Genomic DNA, 20600 nt, shown 5'->3' on the forward strand with positions numbered 1-20600 from the left:
CCTATCAGGTGCTAAAATGTTCCTCACCCTACAGCTGCAGGAATAGCTGCTTTTCTACGGATGCTGTTCAGAGGAAGCAGGCAAATTTTCACCCAAAAATTTAATCACAGAACCCCAGACTGGTTTGGGTTAGAGGGATCTTAAAGCCCATCCCACTCTGCCCTCTGCCATGGGCAGGGACACCTTCCACTGTCCCAGGTTGCTCAGAGCCCCGTCCAGCCTGGCTTTGGACACTGCCAGGGATGGGGCAGCCACAGCTGCTCTGGGCACCCTGTGCCGATGAAAACAACGCTGTGGTCAACAGCTCTAATTCACTCAGTGTGAGCTGAGTGAGAAAAATAGTGCCTAAGAAGATATGTTTTAGTTCCTGTGCAAAGAAGCCTGATCTACGCATACAAAAATCCTTCCAAAAAGAGATGATTAAGACACCTGCCATATATGAAGGTCACCAACATTCTGTGATGGGCTTGATACAGAACAATAAGATACTACAGAGTGAGCTCCAGAGATCTGAAAAGTCATTGAGGGAGACTCTGTAAGACAAATTACATGTAATACTTATTTTGTCTCTGTAAGACAAAATTACTCATTAAAAAATAGATACATTAAGACAGTAGCTGAAATAAACAGTTTGCAGTGTGTTGGAATACAGCAAATTCATAAGAGCCTTAATTCCCAAAATAATCTGAGTGGAATAAATATACATTATGATTTCCTGGATGATGCTACAGTAATAGGCTGTTTCAAGGATGCAACTACAAGGAAAGAGTTAATTTAATAATTCATATAACCAGAGCTATTAAATATTCCCTAGTTTAGCTATGAAAGCAGCTGCAAAATGCAGTGTCACGTGCATGGCCACGTGCAATGGAAATTTCCTAGCACAACAATACCTCTGGCAGCAGAAGAGAGCAGCCTTCACAGCCTTCCTTCTATCCAGAAGGTATGTCTGCTGTGGCAGCTGACAGCTAGAAGAGTGAGCCTGCATCTTCATGCTGGTCAATCCTTTTTGTTCCTGCATCTATCAGACTTCAGAGGAAAGCTGAAAAGAAGTTCACTTTTTAAATGTATTAAATATTTCATTAAAGACAGAAACAGTTGTTATGTTGGTGGTTGTTTTTTTGGGGGGAGGGGGGTTTGTTTGGGTTTTTGTTTGTTTTTGTTGTTGTTGTTGTTGTTTGGATTTCTTAATTATAAGAATTTTAGCTTAATTCAGCAGTTTTTAATTGATGTTACAGTTCCATAGTATTAGATGTTGTTTTGCTGTCTCTCTGAAATTTACACTGACAGTATTACATCACAGCTAATAATAGATGCAGTGGTTTTCAATATTAAGGCATCTCCACTTTTTAACATTATTGTTAAAAAAAGGGAAGTGGGGTGTAATTTGAGAGCAGCTCAGTGGTGCTTACTATTATTGTATCAGGAAATGCAGTGGCAGCCCTGGTGTGCTATCTTTGTGATGGAAATGACTCCTATGATGACATTTGGGTATTTTATTTTAAGCTTGAGGCAACTCACAAGGCTACCTGTATGTGCAAAATTCACATTTTGCACATGTGTCAAGAGAGGAACTATTATTGAAGTGGTAAATACAAGAATGGAAATATCAGAACTGGTGAATAGAAGAAAGTCGTGGCAAGCAGTGACAGTGCAGAGGTTAATTTACCTTTTATTATATTGTACCTTCGAGGCAATTTTCTTCCAGCATGTGCGAATGTAAACACTGCACAGTCCTTGGCATGAGTTGGAAGATAAGCTTTGTAATGTTCACTTTACAGATGAGTAAACCTCTTGTACGGTGCTTGAAGGGGGGAGACAAGGGGGGGTCTACTGCACAGTGCTGGAAGAAGCGGTTTGCATAAGACACACGGACAAAACACAGGCAAACACTTTAACACATTTAAAAACTTAGCCAGGAAAGTCTTAAGGGCATCCCAGGTCCAGGTGGAGTGATGTATCTGTGTTGCTGTTCTGCTTCTCCTGGTGTTTACCTTCACTCAGAGAGATGAAATCATACTATAAATAGAGGGCAAAGTCCGCTCTCAAACATTACCTGGTGTAGTCTGCTGTTTGACATGACAATAAAGTGTGGAGCAATAGGGGGGTTGGCTCTTTAGAGCTCTTTTGCAGTACACTGTGCTCTCTAGTGATGGGTGATACTGACTGAATCACTACACTGCTATCACCAGCACAAAAGAAAAACACCGAAAGTCCCATGACCTCACTAAACCTTTTGGGCAAGGTGTCAGTAGCGTTTCAGCAGATCTCTCTCTTTAACCTTTCAGTAACTCTGCATTGGCTGTGCTGCCAGGGCTTCTGTTCTCTGCTCCACGCCCTTTCCTCAGGTGCCCTCGAGACAGCCGGGGGTGCAAGTGTATTTTTGTTGCTAAGCTGAACTAAGAGGAAAGCCTGCTCCTCCCTGTTTAAAAGTGAACACCACCACATTCCCAAACCAAAGCCCTGCGCGGGTTCCAGCACGCTCAGCGTACTGTAAAAAAAAACCCCACATGGGCCCACTGAGAGACAAGGGCAGCCATTTGGAACAGGGCTCCTTCTGCAAAAGGTGTCCGCAGGGCCCGCTCACGCCACTTGGCATCTCCATCGGTGCGGCAACGCTCACGCACGCCGTGATGGCCAGGGAGCCGTGGCGGCCAGGATGCCGCGGTGACAAAGTGCCGCGGTGATCAGGGGGCCGTGATGGCCAGGGGGCCGCGGTGACCGAGTGCCGCGGTGGCCTCGCAGGGGTCCATCCCACCACGGCCGCCGTCCCAGCGCGGGGCGGTTCTCGCCCGGGGCCATCCCGCCCCACGGGCTCCCCCCGGGGCGCAGGGCGCAGTCAGCCCCGCTCCCCCCGCGGCGCTTCCCGCGGCGCCGGCAGCGCCAGGGCTGGCGGTCGGAGGCGGCGGTGGCCGTGGCGGCGGTGGCGGTGTCCCGGCGGGGCGGGGCGGCGCGGCCGGGCCGGGGCGGGGCGCGGGCGGACAAAAGGCGCCGTCGGGCAGGATCACCGCCGAGAGCGGCCGGCGCGGGGGGCGCGGGGAGCCCCCTCTGCTGACGCTGCCGTGTGCCCGCGACGCGGCGGGGACTGCGGGCCCAGGTGAGCGGCGGGGCCCGGCGGGACGCGGGACGCGCCTTTCCGCGGGGGGAGCGGGGGGAGCCCGGCCGCGCTCTCCGGGCAGACCCAGGCTGCGCTCCTGGGGCGCTTCGGGGTGCCGAGGGCTGCCGGCGGTGCCGGGACCCGCCGCCTCACCTGTTCCCCGGCCCCGCGGCGCGCCCCGGGCCACTCACGGGCAGCACCTCCGCATCTGCGGCTCCGGGAGGCGGGATCGATGCCCTGTAGCAAACGCGGCGGGCGGGGATGGACGCTGTGCCCGCGGGCGGGAAAGCGCCCGGCCCCTGCTGCTCGGCCCCGGCAGGGAGCCGCGTCCCTCCGAAGGATGCTGCGAGCACCCGTGCGCTTTGTACTCAACTACGGTGTTCTAAGCAAATGAAGAGCGGAGTGCCTCTACTTTCACTCTTAGCAAAGCAGGAAATAAGCCCTCAAAATAAGTCCAAGATATTTAGCAAAATATGCCAGAGTTAAACATAAAATATCCCTGAATAACTCGTTTACCATGCCTGTGTACGTTTAAAACGGTGCTGTTGATGACAGGAATGATCTGCAACAGCAGAGATAGAAAGAAATCTGTACAGCAGTGTATACTCAGTCATGTTTAAGTCATTTCACAAGGAGTGATTTCATCAGCGTGGTGAGTTCTGTGATTAAACAGATTTTGAGGTGTTTAATTGGAAAGTATTAGCCTGAGGTTGCTTCTTAAGGCCATAGCAGAAAGACAGACACGTGTATAACAGGAAGACAGAGTAGATTACATTGTCATTTTCTGTCACAGATACATGGACAAAGTTATTTTGAATTAAAATATTGTGGACACATTAATTTTTTTCATTTAATGCATAATGGATGAGAGTTGGCAGTGAGTATAATGAAGAAGAAAATTAGTCTTTATGCAAGGTGTTTGATATCTTCTGATGTAAAAATGTCACCTCTGTGGAGAACACAATCTCTCTGAAAAAAAAAAATTAACAAAATTGCCGACTTCTTCTGTGTAGTAGGTGTCTGTGGTAGTTCTTTTTAATGATTTCTGTATCAATAGGCTATTGACCATTAGACCATTTAGAACAGACTAAAAAAAAAATTGAATGTACTCAGCTTCTGCAGGGTAACAGCCTGCTGGGCAAAACAAGAGCTGGTGGGAGTAGAATAGGAACTGTGAGCTTGACACAATACAGGAAATCTAAGTAAAACTGCAAACAGCATGGCATTTGAATTCTCTGTACTGATGTTCAGAACAAGGACAGCATCAATACTGAGATAAATTTGAGTTCTTTGACTCACAGTCATGCAGTTCTTGCATACCAACAGTTTCTCTCACCTTCCCAACGTGGCAGCAGTGACTGGGATTTCAGAGGCACCTGTAGAAGATGCCACCAAAGGTCTTAGAAGATGATGAGTTTTCTGACCACAAGTCCAGTAAAGTGTCCCCAAATGGGACAGGCTGGAGGTGCAAGGTGACAGTGTGGGTGCTGTGCTGTGCAGCGCTCAGGGGACCAGGGATGGAAAATGCAGTCCATGGCTCTCCCAAGTGTGCCAGCTTTTTAATATTATGAATTATCAGGTTTAAATTAAAAATGTTATTTGGTCCATTAAAGCTCAGCACCTGCCCCAGTATTTTTATAGGTTATGACCTTGGTGGCCAGCATCCTTGAATTCTACATTTAATATCAAGACATGAATCCCATAATCTGTCTGCTGAGGATGCAAGCAGGTTCACTGCAGGTACTTCACCCTCCAGGTGGATGGAGTGGTTGAACAAGGTCTCAAAAGTACATCAGATTTTAATTTTTAATGTGATTGAACACATCTTAAAATTAAGACTCAGATTTTACTATGCAACTGCATTCATAATTATGAGTTTTCCACAAACATTTGGAACACCAATAATAACTTTTCTGTCTGAATAGTTTATTTTAGGAGCTTTCAAAATTAAAAAAATCTAAGACACAAAATTTTGGAGTAAATGTGAACAAAGAAACATTTTTCCATTCATAGATTATTGAACCATATATATTGTCATACTTACCTCCAACAACTTGGCCATACAATTCTGTAATCAATTTTAAACAAGTTCTTATTTATTACATAAGAATCTTGACCTTTTGGTGAGACAGAAAGGTACAAAGGGCAGAAGATGTTTTGAAAAGGAAATGTAAATGTTGGGGCAGAATCTGACTCAATCTAAACCTTAAGTCCTTATCAGCAAGTAGATATCCCTGAGATGGGTGGTGGTGTCACAAAAAACCCCCAGAACAGAGCCTGGCAGAATATGTGTGTGGTTTTGGGTTTTTTTACTAGAATAGTTTCACTGTGGTATCAATATATTCTTATTGTCAAGGTTCTTAGCCCTTCCCATGAAACCTCTTGGGAACTCAATGTGGTGATTTTGATAGAAGCAGACACTCGTTGTTTCTTTTCAGTTTAGAAGCCATTGAAATAGGTTTGTGAGAACTGAAGGAGTCCATAGACTCTTTAAGGAAAATGATACTTTATAGGCTTATCGAATGATGGCTTTTCAATGCAGACATACCTGTGCTATCTACTCTTTAAAGTGGAAATCTCTTGTTCCCTACAGTCACAATCTCTGTCACAGTAAGGACTGGGGCTCTCTGAGTGCTCTAACAGACAACATGGAAATGCTGATGATAGATAAAAATCTTGAAGTTCTTGAAGTCTTGACTCACTCAGAGACCCTTAAACATTTTCAGTAGAGACTGAAATACAAAATATCTGTATGTGCTCTTTGCTGTAAAAGGTTTCCTCCATTTAAAGTCTGCTGTATGCATTTCTCTTGCTACTGAGGTTACAGAACTTGCTTAGGAACACGTTTTTTTATGTTTAAATATAATCAAATGCTTAATTCCTATTCTCTTTTAGGGTAAGAGAATGTCTGTTACATTCCCAGTGGAGGCATGTTGTCATACTAACTTACTGAGCATAAAACCAGAAATTAAGTAAAATGTAAGAAGTACGTGTGTATTTTTTAGATTTACAAAGTGTCCCTTAATAGCTGTTTGAGGCAATATTAAGAAGTGTTTTGTGTAAACAGACTCCAAGGTCATGTTAAGCTGACTGAGAACATGGTAGGAGACAAAGAATTAATTTATCTTTGCTCCTTGACCTTATACTGATTTAAGAGTTCATCTAGCACCCTGGGTTAACTAACCTGCACAAAATGAGTAATGTTGACTTAACCTCTCATCTTTCTAAGAGAAGCTCAGGTTGCTGATGGTTACATTGCAAGGTTTTGCCCTGAGCTGTGGTGGTTCCCAAGGCAGGTGTCCCAGTGAGGGAGGGGCAGGATCTCTTGGTGCCCACGGGCTGTGTGCTGCCCGTGGCTCACAGTGTCTGGGCTGCCAGGGAAGAGGCCAGAAGCTGAGGGCAACTGCTGCTCATTGACAGAGGTCACAGGAGAGCCTACAGAAAACCAAACAAAAAATGCCCGAGATTTTAAAGTGTATATTCCTGCAAGCCAAATATTGCTGTTTCTCCGAAACCTTAACTAGCTCTTAATCTTCAGTCGCTATGTCAGAGACTTGTCCTTGTAAAATAGCACAGAGATTTGTGCTTGCAGCCATGAGGATGATGTCATGTTTTGAAAGAGGTGGCTATGGATTGAAGATATACATGCAAACAACCAAGCCTCTATTTGTTTTTCATTTAAATTTAGTTTGCATGGGCAGCTGGTAGAATCTGAAGCAGTTTGAGATAGGCTTTGATACAGTGGAGGTAAAGGATGAGGGTCCTGTCTGTCAGTCCATATTTATGTAGGTAGGCACTGGGAATTTTGAGCCTGAACACTGGAATTAGATTATCAGTAGTGGTTTTCTGTTTTCATAACCAGTTTTAAAATATAGTAAATAATATGTTGGTATATTTCTAGCTTTACGGTGTCACATCTACATAAAATATGTCAGGTTGTATGTGTAAGACATAAAGTGCACATAAACTGCATTGATAAGTTGTGAAATACATAAGGATAATATATAAACTATAACTAATGCATTCAGTGCATTGTAGTAAAGAATCATTGTGCCTGTCTTTAAAATCTGTTAACACAGCAAATCTAATTGAACTGACTACAAGTAAATTTCAGATCCTTTTATTTTCCCCAACTCACCTGCTGGCTTGCCTGGTTTAGCAATGTTCCTTTTTCAAGAAGATTTTCTGTTCTCTTTTGCTAGATTAAAAAACACCCTCACAAATAAAACCAACCTGACTATGCAAAGTAAAGACATCATCAACATAATCTTTCTACTGAAGATGCTTCATTATTCAATCAGTCTTGTGTTCATAAATTGCCATAATTTCCATCATATAATTAGGCATTTGGAGAGCTGTTTTTAAAATTTGGATCTAGACGTCTTTTCATCAGAACATTATGTATTTGACTTGAAATACATTATTTATTCTGCTGAAGGCATTTTACCATTGAAACTAAGCTTTAAGCACGCTCAGTCAAAGCTTTACAGGGAAGTTTGAGCTTTTTTGATCGGGTTGCTTGTTTGGAAATGATCTCTGTTGCTGTCATGGGGTCATGCCAATGCCTCCTCAGAGGTGTTGTGAGGTGGACACTTACTCTCTGAATCACAAGCAATTACTCACAAACATGTACAACCTCTTTGGTTTCTGTAAACCAAAATCAGTTTGCCTTTTCTTTCTGTATAAATGAGAGAAAAAAGGGAAGGGTGAGATGGGGTGGTGGAAGATTAACACATCCTGCTGTGGAGAACACACTCCTCTTGATCATCTCTGCACAGATCCAGATCTGAGGAACACAACAGGTCCATATTAATGTAGCTTTTCTGTGCATTTCTATATTACACCTGTAAGTCCAGATTTTTTAAATGATGACAGAAATCAGTAAATGGCCTGAAGACAGCTAATTCTCAAGAAGATAATTGCTAAGCTTTGCTCTGAATCTAAATTAGACCCATCCTGTACACCTTCAAGACAGTGACCCTCCCAGACTACTTTTGCCTCAGTACTGCCCATCCTGTAAAATACATTTGAGCACCCCTGCTTGCTGGATGGGCCTTGCATTGAGGCAGCTTGGTGGGCAAAGCCAACATACAAGGCTGCAGCTGAGCTGTGGAGAGCATGATCCAACAACTCTTTTTTAGCCTGTGGGAGGAAGGTATTATCATGGTAACAGGTGTGAGGTAGCATATGTTGCACTTTGGGCTTTTGTTGTGGTATTGTATGGTTTGTTTACATGTCTGAGTTCTGTACTCTGTTGACTTATTATAGGTCTTTTTCAGGACACAGTTTTCATCTCACACATATATAGACATTTCCGTTGTGTGGCCCTGTGAATGTGAAACTAGCATCGAGTCTAGAAATGAAGAAAAAAAAGAGAAAAAGAAAATACTTTTTTAGTATTTTTTCCTCCTCACTATGTTGTTGTGAAAGCTAAAAATAGTAATATATGTGCAGGAGACAGGTGACCTTTTGTGCTTGGTCTTAATACATTTTATCCACTATAGCACTTGTTTTACTAGATAACTTTTAACAAGCCTCTGAACTGTGAAGAAACACAATTAATACATTTCTATTGGCACCCATAGGCTACAGGAGTACACCATGACATCCCTAGATGTTTACTTTGTACATGTGAGCCAAACAGTTGGCTTGTTAAGCCTCCAAAAGTCCAGCACTGCGTGCTTTGACTGTTTCTCTGTGCCGCCTACTGAGATTAACTGCATCCAGAGAACAGACACTTTAATTGTCCAAGGGAGTACTTCAGCATCCCTGGGATCCTCCAAACCCTGCTCTGCCATTCCCAGTTTCCCATTTATGGATCTGCAGGACGCCTTGGAGCTCCTGCCCAAGCTCTGGTGGAGTTCTCAAACCAGGAGCTGCCCTGTGTCACCCAGGCTGTACTGCAGTAGTGTCACACTGGACCTTGCACCAGAAAGGGACAGGGATGTACTTGTGGGAACGTGATCAGCCCTTGGCCTCCACTACACCCAGTAACCCACTGGTCTAGATGTTGGTCTAGATGGGAAATGGAAGATCTGTTCAAGTATCTGCTGCAGTGAATATGGAATGATTTAATGTGACACAGCTTCACTCTGGTGTGTGTATGAATCCTTGGCTCCTGATTCAGAGCTACAAAGCCCTTGGGGTGACTGGGTATCTGGAAATCAGGTATGGTGCTGGAATGCACAAAGTTCCTCTATGGACATCACCCTTTTTTCCCCTGACTTTTTGTTTTTTGGATGTAAGAGAGAGAGACACAGCAATACATAAAGGAACAGGGCATCTTTTGAAGGAAATACAGCACCTAAAACTACTGTCTCTTTTTAAAAAAATATTATCTGAATTAAAAGAGCCCTTTAGCTCACCTGTAAAATACATTCAGATAGGTGCTCTCTTGGAAGGAAGGGCTGTGGTATTTCCCCTTAGAAAGAGGGTTGAGTCACACAACTCCCCTCAAAGATGGTGGATTAAAATTCAGAGGACCTGATCCTGGCTTCTCTTTGTCATGGCTAAAATCACATAGCTTTTCAGAACTTTCAGAACTCTGGATATATTTTAAACCCTAGATTCTAAACATCTTTGTAAGTAAAGCAGAAATGCTACAAATAGAAGGAAAAAAAAAATCCAGAAGATGAAACTACAAACTGTATAAAACACAATATCTGCCAGCTGACACTGGTCTGTAACATGCTTTTCTCCAGCCACATTAACACCACTGTCCACTGTAAGAGGATCCTACCCTTCTGTAAACCAAGCCTATTTTCATTTATTTAGTATCACATTTTTGTGAGTTTGCTTATGCAGTAATGTATACACATTAGTTATGAATAATTTTGCTTTGTGGAAAATGTAAACTTCATCTAAATATTGAAAGGAGATCACAAAGGCCCTAACCTCATCCCAAGTGAAAAATTTCAAGGTTTTACAAGACTGCAGCAATGTAGCAAACCAAATTCATACCAAGCAGCATTATGACATTACCTTCTGCTTGGTTTAGTTTAATTTCTGAGAATATTTTATTTGCATTTTATTCATTTGACCTGCTGAGAGTGTGTTTAAAATGAGAAAGAAATTGAGCCAGCAGAACTTCCCTTTGTTGCTGTCCAGGATCACTCCATCAACAAAAGAGATCCATTTTTTAATGATAGAGCCAGGAAGCAAAGAAACCATGAAAAAGCTGGCCAAACCCAATGCCAGATAAAACCAGAGCATCTCCAGAAGGTTGTCATTAAGTTCCTCATCAGGCAGAGCCTTCCACTACAGCAAGTGTCCAAGGATGTGTGTAATTGGAATAATCCCCATCCACAGCTCTGATGTTGTTTCCCTTGATAAACCAAATAAAACAATCCTAATGACTACAAAAACATCAGCTCTGCTCTCCAAACACTGCTCTCTGTGTTGCAAATGCTTGCAATATTAGACACAAGCCACATGTGCTGAAACCTGTTAAATTTTGACATTGATTTTGTGGTACTGGTTGTGAATAACTTTCCCATTGTACAAGCAAGCAGCTCTGCTGATTTTACTGGTTCCTACTGTCTGCTCCTTCATGTGGAAAGCTACTAATGGGTTTAAATCTTTCTTATATTTATTTCTATGGTGAGTTGCTTGTAATTTCCATGTTGGTAGCCTCCAGCTGAAGAAGATGTGTAAATTTGGACCTGAATTAGACTTAGGAAAACCTGTTCAAGTTTGTTTTAGGTACTTTTCTGCCTGGGGTTCTCCATGGGTTAGAGTGATTTAATGCCAGGCAGGTTGTTGCAAACAGCATAGGAAAGCATCTTGTACTAAGTGAAACTACTGAGAAACTATACTTGTCTACAGTAGTTATATTTATAGAGATTTTCCAATTTCTGAGTTGTTTTGAGCCAGTATAAAGTAGCAGCCATCTAAATGCTGCTTGTTTGAATTGCTGGACATCTGCTGGGTCACTGAAACTTTCCTTTGACTACTCTTAAAATAGTAATCTTAGAAATACTCATGTTCTGACTGGAGAAGTAAAAAGAGTAACTTTAATAGCACTTTAAACTATTTCCACCTAAACTGAAAGACCTTGCATAACATGAAGCCCTGAGGTTGTCTTTCATGACTTGTTGCAGAGTAAGATGTCTCAAATCAGGAGAAGCCCCAGGCACTTTGTCCTCTCCAGCTACCCCAATGGAGCACCAGAAGAGGAAACCTACAGTAACCTCCAGACAATTCCAGACACCACAGAGCAAATGGAGTTTGATATCAGGTATCACACTATATTAATACCCCTTCTGTCCTCCCCAAGTACAAAGTGCCAGACTTTCCAGAAAACTGCTAAGCCAAGTAATCATAGTGCATACTACTGGAAGTGGAATAGATGCAAGTGTAGATAACCTGTGGTGCCTAACACGGACTATGCAAGATTATGCTGCATTAAATGTCTGTAAGTTTTTATCTTGCACAGGGGCACAGATATGGCTCTTTATTGGAGACCCACCTGTTACAGCAAGCAGCTGAAGAAGCCATTTTTACATAATTCTCCAGGCGCCACTTACCACAAACTAGTAGTGCTGCCTTGGTTTTTTCTTAATCCCATACATACATTTTTTCCAGTACAAGAATCAGGGGTTGCCTTTCTCCCCCATCTGTGAAAATTCCTTTATGTGGTTTTTCTGGTGGTTTTTTGTAGGTGGACTGCCAAGCCCAAGGGGTTTTTTCAGCAGACTCTAGAATTAAGCTTTTAAGTCTACTTACTATTTTACAGATCTGGTGAACAGATCTCAGCAGAAATGCAAATTAAAATAAAAATGTATGTTCATATTATTTGTCTACCAGAACAAAATCGTGTGTCTAAGAGAAGCTAAATCTAATGGGAAATTTTCATCAGGAAAGCATAACCAGTGTTTAGCATCAACATGTGCCACAGATGTTCAAGTTTCTGTATATCCCAGGACCTCCTTAAAAGCCTTAAGGTTTTGTGTCAGTTTGTACCTGGGCATCACCCAGTAGCTGGAGACCCACACTGCACGGTGGAACTCATTGGAGTAAATCCGTTGGATGACAAAGCCAACATTTTTGTAAGAAGAAATATCTTGCAAGGTTTGAAGTGAAGGCAGTTTCAATATTTTGACTTGGTGGGGAAGGGAGTAGGACAATCAAAAACCCCAAACCAGAATCTCATTGTCTTATATAAAGAAATGAAACACCTAAAAAATCAACATGTTTTTTCAAAAGTGCCAAATATGTAGCTTCATGTATGGGCCTAAAATACTTAATCAATAAAGCCATAAATAATGGGAAACAAACCTCCTGCAACATTTCAGTTTTACATTCCCAGTTAGCCCAGCTGTTGGGGGAATTACATTACCTGACTTTTGCAGAGTGCTTTTAGAGAATTGCTGTTGCAGGTTCTCCTCTAACGTGCACATCCTGCCTGCCTTGCAGCTCAGCTACTCAGGTTGGCCGTCAGCTAGCCCTGATTGGAGATGAATTTAACAGGAGGCAGCACAGGACATTAGAAGAAACACTGCTTCACCTGGCACGAGTGTAAGTTGCCTTATTGGCAGATCCTTTTAATAATCATGTTAGACAAACAAGAATGTTTCTGTACACAAAATAAAAATTTATTGCTGCTACTGCTGCCTCATATAGAACATAGAAAAGCAAAGCAGCTTGTTTTACAAGGAAAGGTTTTGTAATAATGTAAAGTGTAAGTTGTTTCAACAGATTACAGTCATTTAAAGTGGAAAGACTTAAATAGTGTCTTGCTATTTCAAATTCCTCAGAGGCACAGTAACTTTACACAGAATCACAGAATCACAGAATTTTCAAGACTGGAAGAGACCTATAAGATCATCTAGTCCCAATTTTAAGCACAACTGAGTGATGAGAGACTTGTAGCCCAGTGTGGGATTAACATGCTACTGCATGTGCAATAACTTACCCATGCACATCCAAGAAAACATGGCTGGAACTAGTTGGAACTGCCTTTCATCTGCTGTGAGCTGAAGGGTTCTCCTGCATAGTTATTAACTGACATGCAGCAGTGTCCTGACATGAGATATTCAGCTGTGTCTGAAGTCCCAGGCACTCTACCTTATTTTCTCCTTGCTTCTGGGAGGGGAAGGTCACTCATTGCAGACCTACTAGAATGCAGTTCAATTACAGCTGTGTAACATAACCTGTAAATATATGTGTATATAACATTTGTATGCACCTTCCACCTCAGCAAAGCTGGATTCACACTCCAGAGAGAGCCTGTGACACTGCTGTGTCAGTCTTGTATTGCTGTCCTGATTCATCAGACACGAACGTCTCTCGTTGGGTTATGCTGTATGCTCTTCCAAGTTTGAAACAACCACAAAGATTGTCACTTTATCACTTAATTCTGAACTTAAATTATCTTTAGATTTCAAAGGTCTTCTTCCTAAATATTTAGAGAAATGTATATGTACACATACAGTTTAGGAAGGAACATACTAAAGGTTTTTGTTTGGGTTTTGTTGGTTTGTTTCCTAAACATTGCTATTTTATTTGCCACTTTTTAGAATAAATGTTATATCCTCATACTTTCTTTGTTTAAATCATCAGGGTTGCTATCAGTGTTTTCCAGACATGGAATGTTATTAAAAGTGTTATAAGAAGCTGTGGAGATGTGAGCAGTAACTGGACAAAGCGGATCACTGGCTACGGAGGCTGGGTACACTCTCTCCCTTTTCTCCCACCTTTTTGTTGGCACATAGGCAACAGGAACACCTGACCCCCTTGTAATGTCACAGAGTGAAGTATATCATGTGGCTTCAGGCTGGGCTTTATCCCTTAGTTTGTTGGTACCCCCTTGGTGCCCTGTTTTTTTTCTCTCTAGGCTGAAATTTCTCATTTAAAGACAACCCAAATCCCACACAACTCGTGGGGTTCTGTTCAGAGGGGAGGCACCCGCCACTATCAGATGCTGGAAGGGTCTCCCTGGGGAGATGAGCAGAGCAGAGCTGCTGCCAGCAGTACTTACCCAGAGGAGAGGAGGATTCTTTAGTGGCTGGAGCCCCCAGTAAAACTGACCCCCCTCTGCATTTCTGCAGCAGAACCAGACCGTGCTCTTGGGCCCACACTGACCTCCCACATGGGCACTCTTTTAATTTCCTTGCACCTTCTTTTTGCTGCTTGTTATTTCTAATGACCAACCCCTTTCTTCCCACAGACTTGCAGGCTTCCTGTCAGGTGCCTCTGCCAGAAGCTGGTGCCTGCAGCCTTGCTTGTTGCTGCCTTTTGGTGGGCCATGAATTATGGACTGTAGAATTAGCACACACAATTACCACAGGAGGTCATTGCTGGACACTGACCAACATCACTAACACCCCAGTGGTGGCAGCTGGTTTGTTTTTCAAATTTACACTGATAAAAATCTCTTTAATATTTAAACCTAGGCGAGTGCTGGGTCACTGCTTTTTCGTATCTTTTTTAAAGAAAAAACTTTTAAAATAAGGAGGTTGTTGCTGGATAACTGCCTGACTTGCTAGTTTTGAAATGTGACTCCAAGCAATTAGAAAGTCTGTCTTTTTTATGTTTATTTTAATGCAATATAAAGTGTCTATTTCCTATAAATGAGTTTGTTAAAGAGATTCTGGATGTGAAGAAAACTGAAGGCATGCTGGCCATCCTTTAAATTTTAACACTGTAAAAGCAATAGTAAAGATTAAAACCATGATACTTTTTTAAAATTAAATTGTTGCTTCAAACCTTCTGCAGTGCTGTCTGCTTTATTTTCCAAGACTCTGCTGTCACACGTTAATGGCAGTATCTTCTGTCCCTTTTCAAAGTAAAACTAGGAGCTGCCCAGAACAAAAGCCCAAGAGCTGATGGATTCTGAGAAGGGATTTTCTCAGAGGATGTCTTTTCACAAGGCACGTGCTTGGGGACACTGGAAGCCTGAGGGGAACATGAGCACAACTTACAGGATGGAGATGGCCGAGGTGTCACCCTCCATGGGTGGCCATTAGGGCACAGCTGAGTTTTTCCTCTCTCAGCATCTCCCATTTGTGCCTGGTGTTTTCTCTGTATCTGTGAGTGCATCTTCTCTTTTTGCTCTTGAAGCTGGTTTGCAGTATCCAGCTATAGACTCTCAGTGAGAGAAAACGAAAGTGCAGCTCTGTGGTTTGGATATTCCCCTCAGCACAGGGGATGCCTGCTTTTTGCCCAGACAAGCAACTCCTACCCTTAGTGTATTTTTAAAACAGGAAAATGCAATATTCAATGGATTTGTGAGCTAAGCATTTATCAGAGAAGTTGGAGTTTCAAGTTCGAGTCTCTGTTTTAAATGAGACAAGCAATTTAAACCCCTCTTTAGTGAAGACAAATGCCAAATCAAGCCAAATTTAAGTATGCTGAGGAACATGCTTCCTCTCTTTAATGAATGGTGCCTAAATCCCATTATGATGCTAACTGCCCATCTCAAAAAATGTTTCTGGGAAAAATAATGAAGCTTCACTAGACTATTTCATTTGACTGTTTCATGCAAAGGATTTTGAAATATCTTTGAATGACTTTAAATACAGAGCAAAAGGAAAGCAGGCAAAGAAATATAAAGGGTGATGGCTCCAGCACACCCCAGAAATTCAAGCAGCAGCAGCAGCATATATTTCAGTGTCATGTTTTTTCAAAATGCTCTCAAGCTGATGTGCCCTTCAGCAGGAGGTAGGCAAGTTTTTTCTAGAAAAGCACAGTTCACACACCTGGAACTGGAGTCACACACAGGCCAGAGGCTGGCCCACATAGCCAAAAAAACAGACTAAAGTTGTATCAGTGAATTAACTGCTCTATTGCGCTCTGTTAGCAATGTGATAGAAAAATATTTTAAAGTTATTATTTAATAAAGGGTAAAATTTAACATCAGGAGGGTCTAATAAATGAACTATTTGTATGTAATAAAAGTACCAGCCGTGAAAAAATTGACTCTTCCCAGCTGAATCAATTTAATAATATCGAATAATTATTTCTAGATAAATAACCTTTATGCACAGGGGAGTAATGAGGAACAGGAAACTCTTCACTGCCTATTTTATCCAAGAGCTGTGTGGGGTGATTCTGCTTTTTCCCACTCTTGCGTTGAATCACAAGAGAGGGGAATTTCATCATCCAGCATGCATGGAGCATAACACAGTCTCAAGGAATACAAAATTCAATCCCAGCAAAGAAACAAGTGAAACACAAAGCAAATGGCATCCAAAGCCACAGCAGTCAGCACTAACTGGAGTAGCTGGGAGCAGTTGGTGCCAGGCTCCTGTTTCACCTGTGGAGCACAGTTAGTTAATCCTTTAGTCACAGCCCCACAGTGACTCAGGGGACCCAACGTTAATTCTGTTTTTTTCGCTGCACACTTCCTGATATGTGACAGCATTTACGGCACTTGATTTTCTTCCACATCCTGTTATGCTTGTTCATAGGTGAAGGAGCCACACTGGTTTCTCACCTCTCAAATCATTCAGTTTCCAGAAGCAGACGGGATAGAGGAGCAAGAGCATTAAAGAAATGGTCTGAGATCCAGGATTTGTAATTATTTGGGCACTTTCTGCCCAGGCACAAGCAATGTTATTGCACACGTGAGGTGAGGCTGTGCTGACGGGCACCACACAAAATCAAGCCCCGAACACTCTCCATACAGAGGTACAACACCTCCATCACACTTCCTCTGCTCCTAGGAATTGCAACATCAGCACAAAAGCATGATTCCCTCTGGCTTCTGGTTCTGGAGACACAAAGCTCACTGAGGAGCAGCCTTGGCTCAACCACTGCACAGAGGAAAAGCAAACACCCGACAGTGGTGACAGGTCCTTCTTCCCACTAATTAAACAAGACCCACAACATTGGAATGCTCTTATGATACAGATTTCCCTTCAGAATTCTTCAGCTGACAAAAGTGCAAAGGTTATCAATGGTTTGCAAACAGGAGATTTCTAGCATGGATTTCCCAAAGAGCTTTAATTCCCAACAAAGTGTACAACAAAGTGAAATGAGGGGTGGAAAAAAAAGGAAAAAAATCATGGCAAGAACACTACAAATAGAAAACAGGTCTCCAACATTTCCTCAGAAAGGTTAAATAATTAAAAAGAAAGTCCAGAACTTTCAAAGCACACACTTAGTTTCACCAATCATAAAAGCTGGTTTGAAAGTCATCAACCTTGCATTTGGTCCTACAAGGTGTGGTCAGAAACTTCTAACACAGGACAATCCAGTGTTTAATAATATGAATGGGATTTAGTTGCAATATTCTAACCAATACTTCTAACTGAAGATTTTGGTATGCTTTTCTGAATAATTAACACCTTACCTGTAACACAGGAACCTTCACTGAAATAATTTTATTTACAGTTTTTCCAAACTTTAATCTTCAGCCTCTAGCAGCTGAATGGTGAAGCTGAAAAACTCTGCAGTACTTTACTAATTGTTAATGTTTACACATGCTAAAAGTGGAATTTGTACTGTGAGGGCAGGCACAGCTGCCAGCTGCAGTCCACAAAAGAACTGTTTAATAATACAGCCCTCTTAGCAATGATAATAAGGGCCAGTGTTTTTAATTCACTCTCCCTGTCATAAATGTGAAGTTACAGAATGATTGGTACTGTAATTGAAAGTTCTCCAGCACTTCATAATACATTATTGGAGATACTGTCAGTCATTTGATTTAAGTAATATATCCTATTTTTTTTCTATATATCTGTTAAATACAGCATAAAAATACCAAAATAAAAAATACAAACTGGGTAATGGGAAACTCTTTCCAGAAGGGTTTGGGACAACCTGCTGATCTCCAGCTCATCATTTCCAGCTGCCAGGAAATGTACATAATATTTTTGTAAAGCTTTTTTTCCTAGTGAACATTTCTTGTGTAACTTAGCACAACCAGTGTGGCATTGGACAACTGGAGGGCAAGTTACTTCCATCCACATGCGGACAGAGCCAATAATGATGCACCCCAAAGCATTAAAAATAGCAAGAAAAGCTTCAGTTTATTTATAGTTTAACCTTAAGAAAATAATGTTTCTAGTAACATCATCTGCCTCACTCAGCTGCTACCTGGTAATGTTGACACAAAGTAAGAGAACTTTACATAGATGAATACCCCACAAGCCAGCTGAGTAAGAAAACAGGAACATCAGCACACTGAAAGCCCTCCCAACAAATGGCTCCTCTAAATGCACCCTCCAGCCCATAGCAGGGCCCTCCACAACCTGAAGCCAACAACCCCTGCATTCCTGCAGATCCCTGCACCAACAGCCAAGGCTACCAACTGGAACCTGAATCCACACCCAAAAAACTCCCCCAAAAAACAACCAAACAAAACAAAAAAAAAAAAAAACCACCCAAGAGGGAAAGTTGCTTGCAGGATTGAGGCCAAACTGTGCTACTTGGCCTGTTCATTGACAACTTTGCAGTCCCAACACAGATGGAAGAGCCAAACTTTGCTCTCCCCTTTCCACACCTGAGGAATTCAAAGGAAAATGTTCCTTGCAATTATGCACATAGTGAGTACTCTTTACATCATGAGAAGCCATGAATGTCTAAGGCTTCCTCTTTTGGGAGCACAAAGTTTTAAACGAGAAAAAAACTGAGTTGTGTGGATTTTTCTCAAAAGGTTATTTAGGTCTCCGCTGCTTCCTCATCTTCCAGAGCATCTACATGTTTATATTGTTTCCAGGCCTTTAAATTACATTGTTTGAGAATGGCTCCCAGTTGATTCCCAGGCCCCACTTCATACGTGTAAGGAAATTCTGTTCCTTGCTTTCTTTCGTACACTGAGTGCATGGTCTGCTCCCACAGAACAGGTGATACCACCTGCTTCACTAACAGCTTCTGAATGTGCTTTGAGTGCATGTACTTTTTGCCATCGACATTGGAATACACACAGAGCAGCGGTTTCTGAATTTCAATCGATTTTAGAACTTCAGCCAGTGGCTCTACTGCTGGTTCCATAAGTCTGGTATGAAAAGCCCCACTGACTGGAAGCATTTTTGTACGTTTAAAATAGTATTTTCGGGCATTCTCCTGCAAAAACTCCAAAGCCTATAAAAGAGAGAGAGAAGTGAGTCTTGCACAACAAAGGTTTTCTCAGTCACCCCATAAGAATCACCTCATCAGACTTACTGTGATAAAGAAATTCCTTTCCCTACCCAACAACTGAACACATGCTGGAAAAAAAACCACCCCACGATCAAATACTTTTGTTTGGACAAACTAAGGCCGTACATAACACCCACACAGAAGCGCAAAGTAAGAGTTTTTTAAAAGCGAAATGCTCAGTTCAAAGGAAGGAATAGTTACTCTGAAGCAATACCTGTAAGTGTCCTGCAATGACTCTGCTGTCTGGAAACAAATAGTTTGAAACTGTGCACACGGGGTTCTCTATACCCAGCGATTCACAGTGTTTACGGGCTTCCAGGCAGGCAAATTTGTAATTTGCCTCTCGCCGGCCGACAACCGAGAGCATTCCACTGGGGACAGCTTCCGACGCCCTTTGCATGGCTTCGGCGCGCACCTTCACCGCGTACAGCGCTACGGAGAGAAACAGAGAGGCGGCGTAAATGTGAGCGCGGGCACCTGCGCGCAACAAAGGACAGCTGTTCACTCGTTGTGAAACGTCAATGCTTTTAATGCCGTGTTACACGCGTTAAAGCGAACAGTCGAAGTAGGAAGTAAAATTTCTCCTCTAATTAAAAATAAGCGAGAAGGACGCAGTGATAACAGGCAACGCTTTGGAAACAGCACGGGCCCGGGCTGGGAGATCCTAGCAGGGAGTTCCGCACGTCCCCCGGGCACCTTCGGCGAAGTCCAGGGCTCCAGCGAAGACCAGCGCCGCGAACTCCCCCACGCTGTAGCCGGCGGCCACCACGCAGCGCTCCACGACCTGCGGGGACAGAGAGCCGAGCGCCGCCTCAGCCGCACCGCGGGCAGGCCCGAGGCGCCGCCGCCCCGACCCCCCGCGCCCTCCGCGCTCCCTCACTTCAGGCTGCAGGTGGTTGAGCTTCTCCACGGCGGCCAGGGAGGCGACGAACACGGCGGGCTGGCAGTGCTGGGTGCGGTCCAGCGCGTCCCGCGGCCCCTCCAGGCAGAGGGAGAGCAGGTCGTAGCCCAGCACCTTCTCGGCCAGGCGGTACATGTCCCGCACGCCGGGGTACTGCTGCAGGCCGCGGCACATGCCCACGAACTGGCTGCCCTGCCCAGGGAAGAGCAGCACCGTGCCCTCCCGGGGGCACCGCCGCTCCTGCCTCGCCGCCGCCGCGCCCGGTTCCTCGGCCTCCACCGAGCTCTGCAGGAGGTCGCTCAGGGTCGCCGCCCGGTCCCCAGCGCCGGGGCGGGAGCTGCCCCACCGCCGCGCAGCGCCGCGGAGGCCGCCGCGCCCGCTGCAGCCACCAAGCCGCCATGGCGCCGCGGCCCAGCCGCCCATGGCCGCCGCCCGGGAACGGGCGTTGCCACGGGAACGGGGCGGCCCCCGCCGGCAGCCGCTGCCGGGCCGGGCGCCGGCAAAGGGGACGGGGAAGGG

General features: G+C 43.7%; 1 protein-coding gene across 1 annotated transcript; it reads right to left on the reverse strand.

The window, feature by feature from the left end:
• Nucleotides 1-16260: 16260 nt before the first annotated feature.
• Nucleotides 16261-20514, reverse strand: MCAT (malonyl-CoA-acyl carrier protein transacylase). The gene is made up of 4 exons (XM_058805320.1): nt 20061-20514; nt 19877-19964; nt 19395-19612; nt 16261-19123 (listed from the first exon to the last, which is right to left on the reverse strand). The coding sequence occupies exons 1-4, from the start codon at nt 20502-20504 to the stop codon at nt 18701-18703; spliced, it is 1173 nt and encodes a 390-aa protein (XP_058661303.1). The 5' UTR covers nt 20505-20514; the 3' UTR covers nt 16261-18700.
• Between the last annotated feature and the right edge of the window lie 86 nt (nt 20515-20600).

Source organism: Ammospiza caudacuta, chromosome 5 (assembly GCF_027887145.1).
Source record: "Ammospiza caudacuta isolate bAmmCau1 chromosome 5, bAmmCau1.pri, whole genome shotgun sequence".
NCBI lineage: Eukaryota > Metazoa > Chordata > Aves > Passeriformes > Passerellidae > Ammospiza > Ammospiza caudacuta.